The sequence below is a fragment of the Polypterus senegalus genome, chromosome 6, assembly GCF_016835505.1.
Source record: "Polypterus senegalus isolate Bchr_013 chromosome 6, ASM1683550v1, whole genome shotgun sequence".
Taxonomy (NCBI): Eukaryota; Metazoa; Chordata; class Cladistia; order Polypteriformes; family Polypteridae; genus Polypterus; species Polypterus senegalus.
In genome coordinates, this window is record NC_053159.1 from 70,174,342 (window position 1) to 70,195,408 (window position 21,067).

Sequence of the window (21,067 nt, forward strand, 5' to 3'; positions counted from 1 at the left end):
ATTATTTTTTGTAAATCAGGTAAATCTATCCTAGTGAAAGAGTTTAATTTGTTTATAACAGGATGCTGGGGTTTAGGGGATCCTTAGTGTTGGGGAGATATACTATGTTATTTCTAATATCATTAATTTTTGATTGAAAATACAGCGACAGCCTCACAGGTTTCACTGGAAGCACTTAGGAGGCATTCCTTTGAGCTACCTGGGTTTAGTAGGCGATCAATTGTTGAAAATAAGACTCTGGGATTACTAGCATTGTTATTTATAATCTTGAGAAATAGCAGCGTCTCTCAAGACGGACAGTGTTATTGTATTCTGTTATTTTGACTTTTAATATTTCGTGGTGGATAGTAAGTTTAGTCTTCCTCCATTGACGCTCAGCTCTACGGCATGTTCTCTTTAAATCAGACACTCTTTGGGTCTTCCATGGTATAACAATGCTAGAAGATTTTTTCACTGTCTTTTCAGGTGCAACTATGTCAACAGCAGCTCTCACTTTAGAATTAAATCTTTCCACCTTACTATTTACATTGTCCTCGCTATTATAGCTGGCACTATAAACGGACTGATTGCTTAAAATGTTTGTAAGTTTTAAAGCTGCTGCCGAATCAAAGAAGCGTTTTTTAACAATATGCTTCTCATGAGTGTTTTTATCATTATTTCTATATTAAAAGTAGAAGAAAATGGTCTGATAGACCAATATCAATGATCTGTTTTATATCAACTTTCAGTCCTTTAGTAATCACTAAGTCTAATGTATGACCTGCTTTATGTGTAGGCTGATTTATGAGTTGTCTCAAATCAAAAGAATCCAGGAGGTTCATAAATTCTTTTACTTTTAGATCACACTGATTATCTATATGAAAATTAAAGTCAACTATTAGGAGTGTGTCATAGTTAGTAATTAAAATTGACATTAAGTCAGAGAATTCCTCAAAAACGAGCGTTATATTTAGGAGGTCTATACACGGATAGTACTAGAACTTGAGAATCTCCATGAATAACAACGGAGATACTCAAAGGACTTGAACTTACCAAAACTGACATCTTTACATTTTAATCGCTCGAGTAAATGTTAGCCAATCCGCCTTTTCCCTGGAGGTTTCCATGAGTAAAACTGTAATCCGGAGGAGCAGATTCGATTAAAACTGCGCATCTGAATTAAGCCATGTTTCATTTAGTGCAATAAGATCTATTTTTATCACTAATAACATCGTTGATAAAAAACGTTTTGTTAGTTAAAGCTCTAACATTTAATAGTGCCATATTTAATGTTTCGGAGGTGCAGAGATGAGTACTATGTGCGTTATTGTTATTTGGAATAGGAACTAAATTATTATTATTAGCCGCTCTGTGTGTATTTTTGTTTAATCTGTGATCTGTTTTATAGTTTTAATACATTGTTCCTCTAAAATAGTGATTTTAATTAGATTATTGGAGTTTATGCCGTATTTCCTAGGTTTTCTACGTGCATTGAGATTGCTTATTACAGTATTAATGGTGTGCACTTTAACGGAAGACTCTATTAAACATTCATCATGTCCTGGCACAACAGTATTATTTTGGAAGGGGTTAAGAGCAGAGATAGATAGTCAAGAAAAACGAATTACCTTCGATATGTTTTCGGAGAGGACCCGGGCGCCGAAACTGTTCGGATGCAGGCCATCACGCTTGAAGAGACGCGCCTTTCCAAAAGAGATTCCAATTGTTGATGAAACCGACATCCTTCTTCTTGCAGAAACCCTGTAGCCAGTTGTTCAACCCTAGCAGACGACTGTAGTACTCGTTGGATCGTCTGAGAAGAGGTAGTGGACCAGAAACGAAGATCTTTGCCGATGGGGTCCTCTCCTTCGTGTCTTTAATCAAAGCTGCGAAGTCAGCCTTCAGGATTTCTGATTGTCGGTGCCTTATATCGCTTACGCCGGCATGCAAGACGATTGATCCAACTGCCCTCTCCTTGTGTTTCGTAGACTGCTGGCGACGCTTCATTACATCTCGGACACGAGCACCGGAAAACAAGAAACAAACGATTTTGCATTAGGGCATGCGACATTAAGGTTTCTAACGATAGAATCACCTACCACTAATACATCACCAGGTGCTGAAGGCGAAATGGGGACGCGGAGAGGGTCAAACCGGTTCTGAGATAAAATGCTGCCTGTGCCGATGGAGGTGCTCTGGCCTTGAACCCCCGCCTGCATAGCTGAAATCCACCGAGGTCAGCAGCGCGCGCTCCTAGAGACGCGGGGTGAGGTCGGCACAACGCGGGGTTGATGTTTCGACGGTTCCAGATGGCAAGGACGGTTTATCCAACAGCCGGGCCTTCAGATTTCTCAGGTATTTCCGTCGGACAGGAGTTTCTGAATCTGTTCATCAAGTGCTTGGAGTTCCTCAACTACGATTTCAACGCGAAGTTACCCCACTGTCGGCCATTTTCTGCTTCGTGCCCTAGGAGAAATGAGAGAGAGAGAGATAGAGAGAGGTTAGCCTGTTAGCCTGAACCAAGTGAACCATAGAAAACATATCAAAAGTTAAAACTGAGAAAATGTACCATTTTAAGAAAAGAATAAGGTCATTTTGAATTTGATGGCTCAAAAGCATTGGGGCAGGGTCATGTTTACCATTGTGTAGCCTCCCCTCTTTTCTTTTAAAATTGTGTAAACATCTGGGGCCTCATGTATAACGCCGTGCGTAGAACTCGCACTATAACATGGCGTAAGCACAAAAGCCGAAATGTGCTTACGCACAGAAAATCCAGATGCAGGAATCTGTGCGCATCTAACTTCCACGTTCTTCCGCTACATAAATCCCGATCAGCGTGAAAACTAACGCTGCACGCGCTTTATGTAACGTCCCAACTCCTCCCAGAATTACGCCTCTTTGAATATGCAAAATAATATAAATCGCCCTTAAGCGCAGCCTTCTGTGAAAAGACAATGGGAAAAGCACGGGGGAAATATAAGAATTTCAGCGAATACCAAGTGGAGGCAAAGGAAAAACATACTATTTTTTTAAATAAACCGTGGTATAATCAACAAAAGGAAGTTGATCGAGTGACATAGCGTGTTGGAGAAACTTGAAAGTTCACGTTCACAAAATCGCACAGTGCCGGAAATACAAACGAAGTCACAAAGTCGCCGTGAAAAGCCGAGTTGTAGCCCACTGTCTGAGTGTCATATGAAAGCTTATTAGGGTACAGAGAAAAAAAGGCACACAGTGGGTAAAAAGCACGAAATGTCAACTTCAATCTCAACATTTCCACTTTAATCACGTAGTTTATTTTGTCATTAAAGTAGAACATCATAAACTTCATCTTAAAATCGTTTAATTAACCAGTTTCTCAAATCACATCGTAATTAAAGTAGCACGTTAAATGCTTTGTTTTGTATTTGATCTTCTATGTGCTCTGTGTGTGTGAATCACTACTTGCTTCTTAAACCGGCTCTCTTCCTCCAACTGGACACAGAGTCCATTACATTTGTGATATTACAGCTCTCTGAATAACTAAAATACTGAGATGTATACGTGATGTCATTTTCATGATGATAGGAGTTAAAGCACGCTATTAAACATGGGATTCACTTCGATGAAATAATTTATTGCAGCAGTACTCAGGGTCGGCTCTAGGCTTGTGGTGGCACTGGGCAGAGGAAGAATCGGTGGCTCCTTCGCCCGCCAATGTCATGCACGGTGGATGGCCACGTCCGTTGCAAACACTGCATAGCTGCCTTGTGCTCATGACACAAGCATTTAACTTTTGCCGAAATTTGTCGCTGCGTTTTTTGCTGTGTTCTTATTCTCTCTTTCTGTTTTATATTCAAAATATATTGGCGTAGCTGTCACTGCAGTCAGTGCCTTTCTTTCCCCAAGTAACTGATCGCCATACAATCAGCTCTGTAATACACATTAAGCCATCTGTAAGCTTAGCGCCGATTCTTCAAAACGTTTAAAGAACATTGAAATATCTTCGTAGTACATGTTTAATTATTCTATCCTTCACGACACTCCCAGTGAAGAATATAGATTATTTAAATGAAGTTAAAGTTTTATCTGTATAATTTAACAAACATATTTTGCTGCATTTCACCTTAAAAATGATATCGCCATCATATGTAAATATGCGCTTTATAAAGTGGCTCAGGTTGTGCGATATTATAACTGTAGTGCAAGTTTACAGTGGGGTGATTGTACTTATAAGTACAAACAGTTCTACAAGGAGCACTTGATTGACTGCATTTAAAGTTCTTGGTATTAAACTGTTTCAGAACCGCGAGGTCTGTACAGGAAAGGCTTTAAAACGTTTTGCCGTGGCTGAGACAGCGTGTCCTTGAAGCTGTATACCGATAATTCTCTTTCCGATCAGCTGCTGCTGTGATTCACACTCAGATACAGTGATATAAATACTCCGCGTGGTGCAGTGAGAGTAATATGGAAAAAGATGATCCGCTGTGGCAACTCCTAACGGGAGGAGCTGAAAGAAGAAGAAGAAAAATAAGAAGAAGAGGAAGGTGCAGTGAGAGTAACAACGCTAAAGTAGTTATGGTATTTGGAATACTATGGCTGTTCCTGGACCATTATATTGTTACGAGTTAATTACAATCAGATGCATTACACTAATAAACAATATGTGGTTAGTTTCGGTGTATTTATAAAGCCGCGTCATGAAAATAATGAGTAATCACACAGGAACAGTACCATTGCTTTGACGCTGGGTGTCGCCAGTCTGCAAAACCGAGCGGAGAACTTGCGTACGACAAGGTATGAGGTACCGTGGAAAAGTGCGTGGCTTTACGCCAAGTGTAGGTTTTATACATCGCGATTTGAACGTGGAAAAGTTCTTACGCAACATTTCTGTGCGTACGCACCGTTTATACATGAGGCCCCTGGGAACTGAGGAGACCAGTTGCTGCACTTTTGAGCGAGGAATGTTGTGCATTTTGTCTGATACAGCTGTTCAACAATCCTGGGTTTTCTGTATCGTATTTTTTGTTTCATGTTTTCAGTTGGTGAAAGGTCTGGACTGCAGATAGGCCAGTTTAGCATCCAAACTATTCTACTACGAAGCCATGCTGTTGTTAAAGATTCAGTTTGTGGGTTAGCACTGATTTGTTAAAACATGCAAGGTGTTCCCTGAAAAAGATGTTGTCTGGATGTGAGCATATGTAGCTCTAAAACCTGTATATGCCTTTCATCATTGATGGTGCTTTTCCAGATATGCAAGCTGCCCATTCCATAGGTACTGATGCACCCCCATACCATCAGAGATGCAGACTTTTGAACTGAGTACTGATAACAAACTGGATGGTCCCTCTACTCTTTAGTCCGGAGGACACAGCATCCATGTTTTCCAAAAAGAATATCAAATTTTGGTTCTTCTGCTGACAGAACAGTTCTCCACTTTGCCTTAGTCCATTTTAAATGAGCTTTAGCCCAAAGAAGATGGTGGCATTTCTAGATCATGTTGACATATGACTTCTTTGCATGATAGAGTTTTAATCTGCATTTGTGGATGGCACGGCAAATTATGTTCACATACAATGATTTCCATGACAGAATCATGTCTGTTTTTAATGCAGTGGAGCCGGAGGGCCTGAAGATCATGGGCATCCAATATTTATGTTCAGTTTCCTGTGTACAAAGAGCTTTCTCCAGATTCTCCGATGTTTTGATGATATTATGTACTGTAGATGACGAGGCATTCAAAGTCTTTACAACTGTACATTGAGGAACACTATTCTGAAATTGTTCTACAATTTGTAGACTCAGTTTTTTTTACAGATTGGTGAACCTCTGCCTATCTTTAGCTCTGAGAATCTCAGCCTTTTTAAGATGCTCCTTTTATACCCAATCATGTTATTGACCAGTTGCAAATTAACCAAATTAGTTGCAAAATGTTCCTCCAGCTGTTTTGTTTCTCTTTTATAGCTTTTTGTTGCCCCGTCCCAACTTTTTAAAGATGTGTTTTTGCCATTAAATTCAAATTGACCTTACATTTTTCATGAAATAGTAAAATATCGCACCTTTTGACAACATTTGATGTTATTTCTATGTAATATTATGAATAAAATAGGAGTCTGAGATTTTGCAAATCATTGTTTTCTTTTATTTAAATTTGATACAGCATCCCAACATCCCAACTTTTTTGGAATTGGGGTTGTTGATATGAAGAACCCAGCTAAACAAATTAAATAAAAATATCATACATGATCATTTTATTATTGTGAAAAATCACCCAGTATTACATACCTGTGAGTGGTATAAGTATATAAACATTTGCATTTAGTATTTGATGTGACCTTTTGCAGCAATAGCTGAAACTAAACGTTTCCAGTAGGTCTTGAACAGTCATACACATTACCTTGGAAGAATTTTAGCCCATTCCTCCATTCAAAATTGCATAAACTCAGGGAAGTTTTTGGGATTTTTCAAATGAACTGGCAGTCAGAAGTTTGACTTGGCCTTGTAAAATACCTTTATTTTATTCTTCTTTAACCATTCTTTGGTGGAAGTACTTGTCTCCTTGGAGTCATTGTCTTGCTGCATGAACTAGTTTCTCTTGAGATACAGTTCACAGACTGATGCTGACATTTTACTTTAGAATTTGTGGATTTTATTCAGAATTAATTTTCCCATCCACAGTTGCAAGCTGTGTCCTGGCCCAGACACAGCAAAGTAGGTCCAAAGCATGATATTGCAGCTACCGTATTTTACAGGTTGGGTAAGGTTCTCATGCTGGAATACAGTGTTTTTCTTTCTCCAAACAGAACGGTTCTTATTTCAACCAAAAAGTTCTATTTTGGTATCATATGTCCATTAAACATTACTCCAGTAGCTTTCAGGCTTTTCCACATGCTGTTTGGCAAACTGTAGACAGAAAGCAATGTTTTTTTGAAAGCAGTAAGCGTTCTCCTTGCAACCCAGCCATTCACACTACTGTTGTTCAGTGTCCTCCTAATGGTGGACTCATGAACGCTAATATTAACCAAAGTGAAAGAAGCTTTTAGTTGTTTAGGAGTTACCCTTGGTTCTTTTGTGACCTTGCGAACAATCACATGCCTTGCCCTTGGAGTGATCTTTGTTGGTCAACCACTCCTTAGGAAAGTAACAATAGTCTTAAACTTCCTGTTTAACTGTGGATTGGTGCAGTCCTAACTCTGCAGAAATGGTTTTGCAACTTTTCCCAGCACAATGAGCATCAACAGTTCTTTTTCTGAGGTCCTCTGAAATGTCTGTCTGTGGCATGATACATGTTTGAAAGTAAACAGGATGCCCATTCACACTTGAGTGTCATCATGTTGATTAACAACACCTGACTCTCTCACCTTCAAGTTGCCTGCTAGATCACATACGTTTGCCACTCAAAGATATGCAGTTCTGGGTGGGTTTCTAAATATACAAATGACCAAGTATAATGTTTTTGTATCATTTTTTTCTACGTTTAGTTCTCATATATTTTGTTATCATCTGTTGTATTTACATAGGGCTCTGCTATTTACATAATATGATTATAGTATAGAATGCCTTCATTTTAATTGTAGAAAGTACAGCAAAATGTAATAGTTTATGTGACTCCCTAAATTATGATTTTTTTTAACCACATACAAATAAAAACACATCATTTAAATTTAAATCTATACCATAACACAATAAGATGATATATAAAAGGTTGTCCTGATTGAATTTACTAGTGATAATTAAAATTACATCTGGTTTTGTGCCTTGTTGTTTGTTATTGACTATTAGCCAAGTACTGCTACTACTACTACTAATAATAATAATAATAATAATGATTCCTAACATTTATATAGTGCTTTTCTAATTACTCAAAGCACTTTTCATAGTGAGTAAGTTAGCCACTTCAACCACCACTGATGAGTAGCATCCACCTGGATGACGCGACGACAGCACCAGTACACTCTCCACACTTTAGCTATTAGGTGGTGAAGTGGTTAGAGAGAGAGAGACAGACAGACAGACAGACAGTTAGAGACAGCATAATTAGGAGGTCAGAATGACTTGGCCATGGAGGGCAATTTAGCCTGGACATCGGGATACACCCAGCTATTTATGAAGCGCTCCCAGGGATCTTTTATAATGACATAGAGTCAGGACTTCAGTTTTGTGTCTCATCTGAAGCCTTACACCATTTTTACACCATAGTGTCCCAATTACTGCACTAGTGCATTGTGGTTAACATTTAGACCATAGGGTAAGCGCCCCCCTGCTGGACAGCAATTAAAACTTTTTTCTAGACCTGTGTACTAGCCAGGCCCAGACATGCTTAGCTTCATGTGGATTAATTATTCTGAAGTACATGTGGTATGGTTGCTGCTTTAATATTAGCTTGCAGTGGTATATATACTGTACATCTGTAATGCTTATATCATTTAACTCATGTGGTAGATAAAATGGTGTGCACTTTAGTTTTCCATATTCTATATTGAGAAGAAGTTCTTATCAGTATTATTTGCATCTGTATGTTGTGTACATACATGCAAAGACCTCCACCTCTGTTCTTATGGGAGACTACTGAGCGAACGGCTAGCTTAGTAGTTGCTTCGGGGTCATGGAGTGTAGATAGGTTTTCTTACATTGCCATCTTAAATAGACTGCATACTGTATCACTCAAACTCATTACATTTATTCTTGATACTTGCAGCATTAAGATAAACACTTTTTAATGTATGTTCGTTTTTAGTTTTGCATATTAACTGTTGGCTAGAAATTTCAAAGTTTTCGTTAATATTTTAAGTAGTACTATTGTCTGTTCCTTTATGTGAAGTTTATAAACCACATCGTCACAGCCTGACCTAAGATCTCTACCTCTTCTTTTCCCTGTTTGAACAGTCCTTTACTAACCTATTCTTATGCCTCCCCAATACATTGCTGCCAGTGTAGTTCAAAAATGACCTACCACATTTGTACAGGTGCTACAGTATCTTTCCAGTAGGACAGCCAGTGTCCTATAAACCTATATCCCTTTATCCCACACCAATAGTGGAGCCACTTATTATACCTTCTGATCTGTCACTGTCTCTGTGATTCCATATCATGTAATTCTTTGCATGGCTTTTTCTTTTGAGTACTTGACCAGAGAGTTCAATCTTTGTCTCATCAGACCAGAGAATTTTGTTTCTCGTGGTCTGAGAGTCCTTCAGGTGCCTTTTGGCAAACTCCAGGCGGGTTGCCATGTGCCTTTTACTAAGGAGTGGCTTCCGTCTGGCCACTCTACCAAACAGGCCTGATTTGTGGATTGCTGCAGAGATGGTTGTCCTTTTGGAAGGTTCTCCTCTCTCCACAGAGGACCTCTGGAGCTCTGACCAAGTGACCATCGGGGTCTTGGTCACCTCCCTGAATAAGGCCCTTCTTTCCCGATCGCTCAGTTTAAATGGCCGGCCAGCTCTAGGAAGAGTCCTGGTGGTTTTGAACTTCTTCCACTTACCGATGATGGAGGCCACTGTGCTCATTGGGACCTTCAAAGCAGCAGAAATTTTTCTGTAACCTTCCTCAGATTTGTGCCTCAAGACAATCCAGTCTTAGAGGTCTACAGACAATTCCTTTGACTTCATGCTTGGTTTGTGCTCTGACATGACCTGTCAACTGTGGGACCTTATATAGACAGGTGTGTGCCTTTCCAAATCATGTCCAATCAACTGAATTTACCACAGGTGGACTCCAATTAAGCTGCAGAAACATCTCAAGGATGATCAGGGGAAACAGGATGTACCTCAGCTCTATTTTGAGCTTAATGGCAAAGGCTGTGAATACTTATGTACATGTGCTTTCTCAATTTTTTTATTTTTAATAAATTCGTAAAAATCTCAAGTAAACTTTTTTCACTTTGTAATTATGGGGTGTTATATGTAGAATTCTGAGGAAAAAAATGAATTTAATCCATTTTGGAATAAGGCTGTGACATAACAAAATGTGGAGAAAGTGATGCGCTGTGAATACTTTCCAGATGCACTGTACTTAATTTTAATTGTCAGTCAGTTATATAGGCATTTATTTATAACAACTAGGCTGCTACATGATGTTCACGCCATTAAATTAAATAAAGTCTAAATATACTACCTTTGAATACAGTATCTTACTTTCTTGCCAACAGTAGCTAGAGTTCTTAGTTGGCCCCTTTCTAAAATGCAGGAATAGGCACTGTATTTTTCATTTATAAAATTGCTTCATTTTAGGAGACTATTTTCCATGACAAATTAATGTATACAATCACTGTAAATAATATCTTCAATTTAAAAAGTACCAAACTTCTCCTTCAGCTTTTCTGTGTGTGGGTGCATAGAGAAGGTTGACAGTTATGCTAAGAACAACAAATGAAAACTATATTAACTAACATTAAAGGAAAGTATGCATGCCTCCTTCACTTCTTTTTACAAACAGCTTGTACTCACTCCTGTTATCATGCCATTTTACTATAATTCTTTTAGTTAGCTATACACTGTTACGTTACTGATAGTATATGTCTTTGCTACACCATATTCTATATTAAGAATCTTTAAGTTTGGTTCTGAAGCCTTTACTAGTTAGAGAGGATTTTCCATTCAAAGGAACAATTTTCCCTTCACTTTAGTTAATTTGCTTCTTAATTTTCCCAATTCTCAATTGCTTCTTTTAGTCTTAAACATGTGCATTCACTATTTTAATTGCCTTTTGTTTTCTTAACCAATAGCCAATTAACAGTTACCCTTGAGCCCACTGTGGTGCAGGTTTTCATACGAACCACCTTCTCGTTTTAATTGGACTGACTCCTAGCTTAAACAGCTGTTATTTGCCAATTTCTATGTTTATGGTATATATCCACAATACATTTTATTTGCATATTTATCTTGACTGTTAACTTTCTTTTTATTGTCAATGCAGTTTTCCTTCAGGTTTTTCCTGGTTTCTTTATTTACTAATTTACTAGATAGATTACAGTTAATGAAGTAAAATCCATAGAAGATGGTGACTTTATATGAAAATGACAAAAGAAAGAGTTAATCATCAAAAACTGAAAAAAATGACCAAATAAATGTCAGTCTTGGACTGTTGATTTTTTCTGAATGTAGAATCGGACATGGAAAAATGACCAGCTAGTTAAACAGTAAGATCAATTACAACTTTGTGTGCTCATCATGAAGTATCTGGTTTAATAATATATTTACAAAGAATGGAAGAGAAAAAAAACTGAATGACTGATAATTATTACTAATCTGCTCCTGTTCACAAATTATTTGTATGATATTCTTGGAGATTTGCAGTATAAGAATGTTTTGGTATGGGTAAAACAAAAGTACTAATGTGCCATATATTTAAATGACCCGTCCCATTACAATGGACAGTAAAGTTTTTGCTTCCTGAAAAGTTTTGTGTGCATTTTACAGGATTTCGGCCTGCTGATTTTTTAAATTTCTTTAATGCTTTATTGGAATTGCCTGTTTTTGTCAATTCGTTTCATATCTCAATTTGTTGCCCATCAAATATGTTTTTTTTAGTCCAGGATTGGCTGTGGGTTGTGAGCTTCACCCATAACAATGACATTTTTTTATTGATTTGTCACTGTTGAGCCTAAAAGCTGTCTTGTTACACAATGGCAGTATCCACCCTTTAACACCCATTGGCTATAGGGTATACATGAAAGAAATCTATGAACAATGCAACTGGAACATCTGTGGTGGTGTAAAAATAATTGCACTGCTACCAGGAATGCAGCTCGAATATACCAAGTGCTGTTGTTCTGTCTACAAATGGAACAGCTATGCTAAAAACTCTTTATTACATTAAAATGAAAAGGCCACTGAAGTCAGTGGCACATAAACCACATGTCTTCTTAAGAAATTCATTTTGTCACTACTTTCATATACATCTTGGACTAATGAAAAATTTTATTAAACAATCAACATGGAAATATTTTAATATCTGAGGCAGATGGTTGCATGAATATTTTATGCCAAGATTAACAGATGTACAGATAATACACATCATCAATGACAAAACTGTTGAAAGATCTGCTAGTGGGGCCAGAGGAAATTGCATGGAAGGCATTAAAGGATGTTGAGAATTGTTTTTGTAACTACTCAGCACAAGACTATGTTCAGATAGTTCATAACATACTTCAAGCATACAAAACCATGAAATGCAACATGTCGCTAAAAATTTATTTTCTGCTTTAACACCTAGTCTTTTTTCCTGCTAATCTAAATGTTGTTGATGATAAACATGATGAAAGGTTTTGCCAGGAAATTGCAGTGATGGAAAAAGCTGTATTGGGCAAGTGGAATTCAGCAGTGCTTACCGACTATTGTTGGACACTGAAACGAAGTATTAGAGTTGGCTACAAAACAACTTGAGATGAACTAATGTAATCTGTGGGCATCATTAAGTGATTAAATACTAAATTAAGTAAACATTCATTTAATGTTTCTAGAAATTTCTACATAATACAGTCAATCTGAAATTACATTTGTATTCATCTTGAACACTCGGTAACCAAAAATTTTTCAGGAAGGACAACTTCATAAAAAATGTGTTATCTGTTGTTAATGGTAAGGATTAACTTCTATTTAGCAATTGGGTTGAAACAAAAAACAGCATCTCTCGAAGACTGAAGTTAAGGGTCTCTGTACTACAGTAACATCTTTTACTTCAGTGGTGATCCTCCTATCCATATTCTGCTTGTTTTTACCATTCCTTTCTTTCTCTTGCTCAACACATCTTGAAACTCAGTCCCTCTTTAGTCACATTTTTATTGGTTACTATGAAGGTGTCACTTTCAAATTCTGATGTCATTTCAGCCACTGACATGACCTACTGTACTGCATCACAGCTGTCAGACTGCCTACTGCTGTTCTATTGTCATGATGGAGCTATTATAGACCACTACCTGAAATCTGAGGCTTTCAAATACAAATCAAGCAATGAATTAGAATTGTAGCATTTTTTTACGGAATTACCTTTAATAAAATAAAATGTGGTCATTTTAATGTGGCATTATGGTAAAATGATTCTTGGTGGTCCACTGTATCTTTGATGTTAGCAAATTTCTCCTTAGTCTGAAACATTTTAAGTACCATTGACATATGAAACACCTGGGAGTATCTTTTGATTTTCCTTTATATTGCAGTGAATTTTAAATGCAGTTCTATTCTCAGAATTCTGAGCCCTGAAATAAATAAATTAAATTTATTTAATTCCTTTTGGATGGTACACTTTAAGAAACATCCTTTATAGAAATTAGGTAGTTCTTCCTACTTTCCCAGGGAACACCAGGTTGCCGCTGCTATTGTGTTTATAGCATGCCCCTTGATTTCTGTTAAAATTTAAATATGGCACACCTTTTAAGCTAAAAAAAATTTGATCTGTACAGACTTGTTTTATTTAGCAGTTATTTATTGTGTTGTTAATACTGTTCTGTTTACGCAGGATGCAGCAGTGATTCCTCACCTCATGTGTTTATTAAGCAGATCACAACGCACACAAGAATATATTTGTCAGATCTTCTCACATTGTTGCAAGGTAACACTTACTTTAAAGTAATATGTTAAAGACTCTGCCTGTCTGTCTTTATGGAATTAATAACGCAGAAACTGCTTAAAATATTCATTGGAAATTTGATCACTATGTTGAGAAACAGGGAAGTGTGCAGTGCAAAATTTTGAGTAAAATTAACTTATTCAAATATGACTAAAGTAACCCTGACATTTGCTGGATAGTTACAGAGCACTTCATAGTTCATCAACAGTGATTGTTAGGCCATGATGAGTTTAAATAAGCATATCCAGCTCTGTCTTTATAGTTATGTTCACTGCAGCTAAAGGTGCCTCAGATCTAATTTTTGCATTCCTTCATGGTACACATCTGGGGCCTCATGTATAATGCCTTGCGTAGAGTTCACAATAAAGCATGCTGTATGAACAAAACTGGAAATGTGAGTATTTACAAAAAAATTCAGATGCATAAATCCATAATCAGTGTGACTTTTAATACACATGCATGTACCTACAGCTCTACCTTGACTCCTTCCAGAATTTTACTCATTTAAATATTCAAATATATAATATAAATATTCAAATCAATATAAATATCCCCATCTTTTCAGTGTTTTATTAAAAGACAATGGCAAAAGCATGTGTAAAAAAGAGAATTTCCACGAATGTGAAATTGGAAGTCCTGCTCAGTGAAGTTGAGGCAAAGAAAAATATACTATTTGGTGGCTTAAGCAGTGGTATAAGTAGCAAAAGGAAACTGATGGAGTGGCACAGCGTGCTGAAGTCTCAAAAGTTCAAGTTCAATAAGTCTCACAATTCCCAAAATGAAAAAAAAGTGATCAGATATCAAAGTCGACATGAATAGGAGAGTCAAGCCCACCGTTTGAGTGTCAACACCACTGGAGGAGGTAGCAGAAATCTGGGGCTCACACCGTTTGAGCAGTGAGCTGCTGTAATTATTGGTGACACACTTGTAACCATCATTTTAACAGTGTGTAGGGGGAGTTTTCACTTTTATTCGCTTACCATTGTCCATACTCATTTGAATAATTTTCATATTTAATAAGACACACAAGCAGGCAGCAAATGCAATATTACTGTTTATTCTGTTTCAGACAGTGTTACAAATGGTGAACCCTGTGCCTGGAATGCAGCTCCAGGTGATGATGGCGCTGCTGCTTTGCACACACCCCTCCCTCGGAAACCACCAATGAACATCTGGCCGTGTGCTGGCAGTTGCTGTTCTGAAGTCTCAAAATTCAATAGTAGATACTGTAACAGATACAGAGAAAGCAGTTAGGGAAAATAAATGCTCTACTATGTGATATTGACCACAAATTAAATGAACTGGTCTAAAAAATAAATGCTGAATTTGATTACCTGTTTTTACATTCTGCTGATTGAATTCAAAAGAAGTTGAATGTCGGGATGTCAGGCTGTCTGCGGAATGATCTCTCTGCCGGTGCGCAGGCGCGCCCACAGCTGGAGGAGCCTATGGGAGAGCGAGTGGCTCAGAACAAAGGGGCGTGGAGGTCTCGGAGGGGGTGCCGATCAAGGAGGCCCCGGGGTGCCGGTAAAAGGGGGGAGCACAACCTGTGCGAGGCGCAGGGATGCACCATGGGTTGGTGCTCGGATTGTGTCTCCGCCCCTGTCCCTGCTAGGAGTGCGGGGCCGGACCCCGGCTATCCTCAGGTAGGACCCGTTTCGGGACTCTGCTGCCCTCGCGGGACGGGTCGCTCTTTCCCACAAGTGGTCTTCGCTGGCTGTGGGGCACTGTCAGGGATGCCAGGGGCCACGACCCGCCGGGGACGCCAGGAGGGAACGGAAGAGGGCCAGAGCCCTGCCTGGATCACGGGGTTTGCCTTCTGGTTGCTTTGGGGCCACGGGTCAAGGGCATGGAAGCCTTTCCCTGTAGGGGCCCGTGGTCACCGCCAGGAGGCACCCCAGTGCCTTGGGGACCTGTTACCCCAGCACTTCCGCCACACCAGGAAGTGCTGGGGGGATGATTTAGGACGGCGCCCGGAGAGCAGCCAGGAGGACAGCCGGCACTTCCGCCACGCTGGGGCATGGCCAGAAGAGGCAATCCGCTGGGGCTCATTGACACCTGGGGCTCATCCGGGTCCTGTATAAAAGGGGCCGTCTCCATTCATTCGAGACTGGAGTCGGGTGGAAGCAGGACGAGGCTAGAGGAGCTGTGGAGGCGGCCCGAAGAAAAGCATTTGTGGCCAGGACTGAGTGTTTATTGGGGTATTGTGCACTAAACTGGGTCTGAGTGACCAAATAGACTGGGGTCTTTATGACCATAATTTGTAAATATTCTGTAAATAAACGTGTGGTGGTTTGACAACAACATGTCCGCCTGTCTGTGCCCGGGTGCCGTTCACAATATATATATATATATATATATATGCACACACACACACACACACACCGGATTCCAAAAAAGTTGGGACACTAAAGAAATTGTGAATAAAAACTGAATGCAATGATGTGGAGATGGCAAATGTCAATATTTTATTTGTAATAGAAAGTAGATGACAGATCAAACGTTTAATCAGAGTAAATGTATCATTTTAAAGGAAAAATATGTTGATTCAAAATTTCACGGTGTCAACAAATCCCAAAAAAGTTGGGACAAGTAGCAATAAGAGGCTGGAAAAAGTAAATTTGAGCATAACGAAGAGCTGAAAGACCAATAAACACTAATTAGGTCAATTGGCAACATGATTGGGTATAAAAAGAGCTTCTCAGAGTGGCAGTGTCTCTCAGAAGCCAAGATGGGTAGAGGATCACCAATTCCCCAATGTTGCAGAAAGATAGTGGAGCAATATCAGAAAGGTGTTACCCAGCGAAAAATTGCAGACTTTGCATCTATCATGATAAACTGTGCATAACATCATCCGAAGATTCAGAGAATCTGGAACAATCTCTGTGCGTAAGGGTCAAGGCCGTAAAACCATACTGGATGCCTGTGATCTCCGGGCCCTTAAACGACACTGCACCACAAACAGGAATGCTACTGTAAAGGAAATCACAGAGTGGGCTCAGGAATACTTCCAGAAACCATTGTCAGTGAACACAATCTACCGTGCCATCTGCCGTTGCCAGCTGAAACTCTACAGTGCAAAGAAGAAGCCATTTCTAAGTAAGATCCACAAGCTCAGGTGTTGTCACTGGGCCAGGGATCATTTAAAATGGAGTGTGGCAAAATGGAAGACTGTTCTGTGGTCAGACGAGTCACGATTCGAAGTTCTTTTTGGAAATCTGGGAGGCCATGTCATCCGGACCAAAGAGGACAAGGACAACCCAAGTTGTTATCAACGCTCAGTTCAGAAGCCTGCATCTCTGATGGTATGGGGTTGCATGAGTGCGTGTGGCATGGGCAGCTTGCATGTCTGGAAAGGCACCATCAATGCAGAAAAATATATTCAGGTTCTAGAACAACATATGCTCCCATCCAGACGTCATCTCTTTCAGGGAAGACCCTGCATTTTTCAACAAGATAATGCCAGACCACATTCTGCATCAATCACAACATCATGGCTGCGTAGGAGAAGGATCCGGGTACTGATATGGCCAGTCTGCAGTCCAGATCTTTCACCTATAGAGAACATTTGGCATCATAAAGAGGAAGGTGCGACAAAGAAGGCCCAAGACGATTGAACAGTTAGAGGCCTGTGTTAGACAAGAATGGGAGAGCATTCCTATTTCTAAACTTGAGAAACTGGTCTCCTCGGTCCCCAGACGTCTGAGTGTTGTAAGAAGAAGGGGAGATGCCACACAGTGGTGAAAATGGCCTTGTCCCAACTTTTTTGGGATTTGTTGACACCATGAAATTGTAAATCAACATATTTTTCGCTTAAAATAATGCATTTTCTCAGTTTAAACTTTTGTTCCGTGATTTATGTTCTATTCTGAATAAAATATTAGAAGTTGGCACCTCCACATCATTGCATTCAGTTTTTATTCACAATTTGTATAGTGTCCCAACTTTTTTGGAACCGGTTTGTGTATATATACACACACACACACACACAGTAAACCCTCATTTATCGCTGTTAATCCGTTCCAGACTCTACCGCAATAAATGAATTTTCGTGAAGTAGGATTCTTTATTTATAAATCAAATAGTTTCGCAGTTAGAGCATATAACGCCTGTTTACGACTTTCTAAATACTTTTTTTTTTTTTTTAACATTGAGAGCCCTCTACACATGAAATAGCACCCTTTAGTCAAAAGTTTTAAACTGTGCTCGAAGACAAGACAGAGATGACAGTTCCGTCTCTTCAAAGGAGTGCGCATCAGGAGCCGAGAATATCAGAGAGAGAGTGAGAGAAAAGCAAACAATCAAAAATCAATAGGGCTGTTTGGGCTTTTAAGTATGCAAAGCACCGCTGGACAAAGCAGCTGCAAGGACGGGAGCAATGTGAAAATAGTCTTTCAGCATTTTTTAGAGGAGCGTCCGCATCCTCTAGGCCAGTGTGCAAGCAGCCCCTCTGCTCACACCCCCTTCGTCAGGAGCAGAGAATGTCAGAGAGAGTTAGAAACACAGAGAAGAGCAAACAATCAAAGATCAATATGTGCTGTTCGGGCTTTCATGTATGCGGAGCACCGCACGGAAAGCATATCGTATATCATTGAGGAGTTTTATTTAATACGTAATATGTGCTGTGATTGGGTAGCTTCTCAGCCATCTGCCAATAGCATCCCTTGTATGAAATCAACTGGGCAAACCAACTGAGGAAGCATTTACCATAAATTAAAAGACCCATTGTCAACAGAAATCCGCGAACCAGCGATATTTATTTAGATATGCTTACATTTAAAATCCGCAATGTAGTGAAGCCGCGAAAGTCGAAGCGCGATATAGCGAGGGATCACTCTATGTGTATGTATATCTATCTGTCTATCTATCTATGTATATATAATCTGTTTGCGTGTGTGTGTGTGTGTGTATATATATATCTATACTAATAAAAGGCAAAGCCCTCACTCACTGACTCATCACTAATTCTCCAACTTCCCGTGTGGGTGGAAGGCTGAAATTTGGCATTCCTTACAGCTTCCTTACAAAAGTTGGGCAGGTTTCATTTCGGAATTCTACGCGTAATGGTCATAACTGGAAGCTGTTTTTCTCCATTTACTGTAATGGAGATGAGCTTGAATGCCGTGGGGGCGGAGTTTCGTGTGACATCACGCCTCCCACGTAATCACGCAGTACATCAAAAACCAGGAAGACCTCCAAAAAGCGCTGAAGAAAACATGCATTATATAATTGAGAAGGCAGCGAAACAATAAGAAGCGAGCGAGTGACATATACAACCATATTCATGAGTTCTGCTACACGATGTAAACCTACACTTTAAATTAAGTTCATAGACAGGCTGCCGCTGGCGTTTGTAATTTAGTGCCTACCCATATAAGGCCGTCCGTCAGCGGCAATCCAATAGCAAACTCCCACTAAATATTCACGGGTGAAGGACTGTGCTTATGCAGAGGAAGATGAGGTCAGGGTGGTGTTTGGCACAAACTCAGCGAAACTGCGAGAGAAAGTTTTAAGTGCCAGGACTAAGGTAACATTAAATACAGCCATGGACATAGCACGAGATGGCACCAGCACAGCTGGGAACCTTCGATGCATGTACACCGAGCAGCTCACGGAACTGACGAGTGCACAGATAAAAGCAACAGTTCCAAAGAGCTGAACAAAACCAATTACACAATTGAAAAGGCAGCAAAAATATGAAGCGTCTGATACATACAAGCATATTCATAAATCCAGCTACTGCGGAAACAAAGCACACAGTGGAAAAAGTCAATGTCCCGCTAAAGGAAGACAGTGTGTCAGGTCTCAGATAAAGAAGAAGACGAGCTGTTTATTGATGCAGTAAGAAACGAATCGATGAATGAAACCTGTCATCTTTACAACGATTGACAAACACGGAATGTAACTTGAACACAACACATCCTACAAATACTAACCTGATTGAAAGAAATAATGATAATCAAATCCTTGATGACAGCAACACTCAGTAACACTCACAAAACAAATACTGTATATTGACAGTCATGTTACGCTATTTTTAAAATGTTCCCTTTTCTTTTCTAGCTTTTTAACACACTACTCTCCTATGATACGCTGGTATATATATATATGTATATATATATCCCGATCTACATACTCGAATAATGGATACTTTATTCGCCATCAATGATTGTTTTGGTAAAGCCATACTCAGTGTATTCATTAGATGAACGGTAAAAAAGTAAGAGCGAGGGGAGGATGACTTATTGAGGCATGCAGGCTGTAGTGCGTCAACTCTATCTGAATTGCGATCACATTTGAAAAATATATCTTTTCAAGTTCTATTTAGTCCATATGTGTCAAACTCAAGGGGCGGGCCACATCCGGCCCGGCATGTAACTATATCCGGCCCGCGAGATCATTTTATATACTGTATTATTGTTATTAATGGGCCGGGTATATGAAGCGCTGGTAACACAATAAACTACAGATCCCATAATGCAGCGCTTCAGCTGCCTTGCGAACACTTACCGCGTTAATCAAGTCTAGCTTATGATGCTGCAAGTTATTGCGAAGCTAGCTCACACGATGCTGAAGAGAAAAGTTGATTCTGAAAATAGAGCCTTTAAAAACCGATGGGAGGCTGAGTATATGTTTACTGAACCCGTGTGTCTCATTTGTGGAGCTAATGTGGCTGTAATTACAGAATTTAATCTAAGACGGCACTATGAGACAAAACATCAGGGTAACCTGAATGCAATGCAGAAGATACAGAAAGCAGAAGAATTAAATAAGAATCTGACACTTCAGCGGGCGTTTTACCCGTGCACAATCACAAAGTGATTTCAAGTGAAGCTGCTTTTATGGGAGACACAAATGCACCAGTGCAACTTGCCCCACTTTCCCTGTTGCCAAGTAATGTTGAACCAAGTCATCACTACGGTTTTCCCAAATACGCACTTTGCTGATAAACTGAGCGCACTGAGTTTGCACGGCGCTTTGGTGACTTTGAAGAACAAAAAAAGTCTGTCTACATGCAGCTCGAACCTTGTGCATGTTTGGTAGCACATATCTGTGTGAGAAGCTCTTCTCAGTGATAAAGACTAACAAAACAGCACACAGGAGTCGCCTCACTGATGAGCACCTGCAATCCATCCTGAGAATCTCCACAACACAGAACCTCACACCAAACATAAACGAACCTGTTGCCAAAAAAGATGCCAGGCGTCCAGCTCTAAAATGACATATGAGCAAAGACAACTGAATGATTTGATTTGTTATTGCTGAAAGGAACACATTTTATTTATATTTCCAGGTTTTGTTATGCAGCATGTTCATATTTGAATTTGTATAATTTTGACAGGATATATTTTTATGGAGAGCAAAATCTTTTGGGATATTTAAAATCTAAGTTTATTTTTATATAAAATTACATAAGAGTAAAGAAATTTGAATGTTTGTTCTTTTAACGTTTACTTTATTTCTAACTTGTATAATTTAGACAGGATATATTTTTATGCAGAGCAAAATCTTATAAGTTGTTTAAGGTTTGAGTTGATTTATT

At 39.2% G+C, this 21,067-nt stretch overlaps 1 protein-coding gene across 8 annotated transcripts in view; it reads left to right on the forward strand.

Moving 5' to 3' along the window:
* The window catches only part of armc8 (armadillo repeat containing 8), a 276,158-nt gene that overhangs the window by 101,809 nt on the left and 153,282 nt on the right, over window positions 1–21,067 (forward strand). For 6 of the 8 annotated variants that reach the window (XM_039756304.1, XM_039756309.1, XM_039756303.1 and 3 more), the window contains exon 6: window positions 13,414–13,506. The exons of the other annotated variants lie outside the window; for them this stretch is intronic. In XM_039756304.1, coding sequence (XP_039612238.1) covers window positions 13,414–13,506 — 93 coding nt within the window. The remainder of the gene's footprint in view (window positions 1–13,413; window positions 13,507–21,067) is intronic. 8 annotated transcript variants of the gene reach the window in all.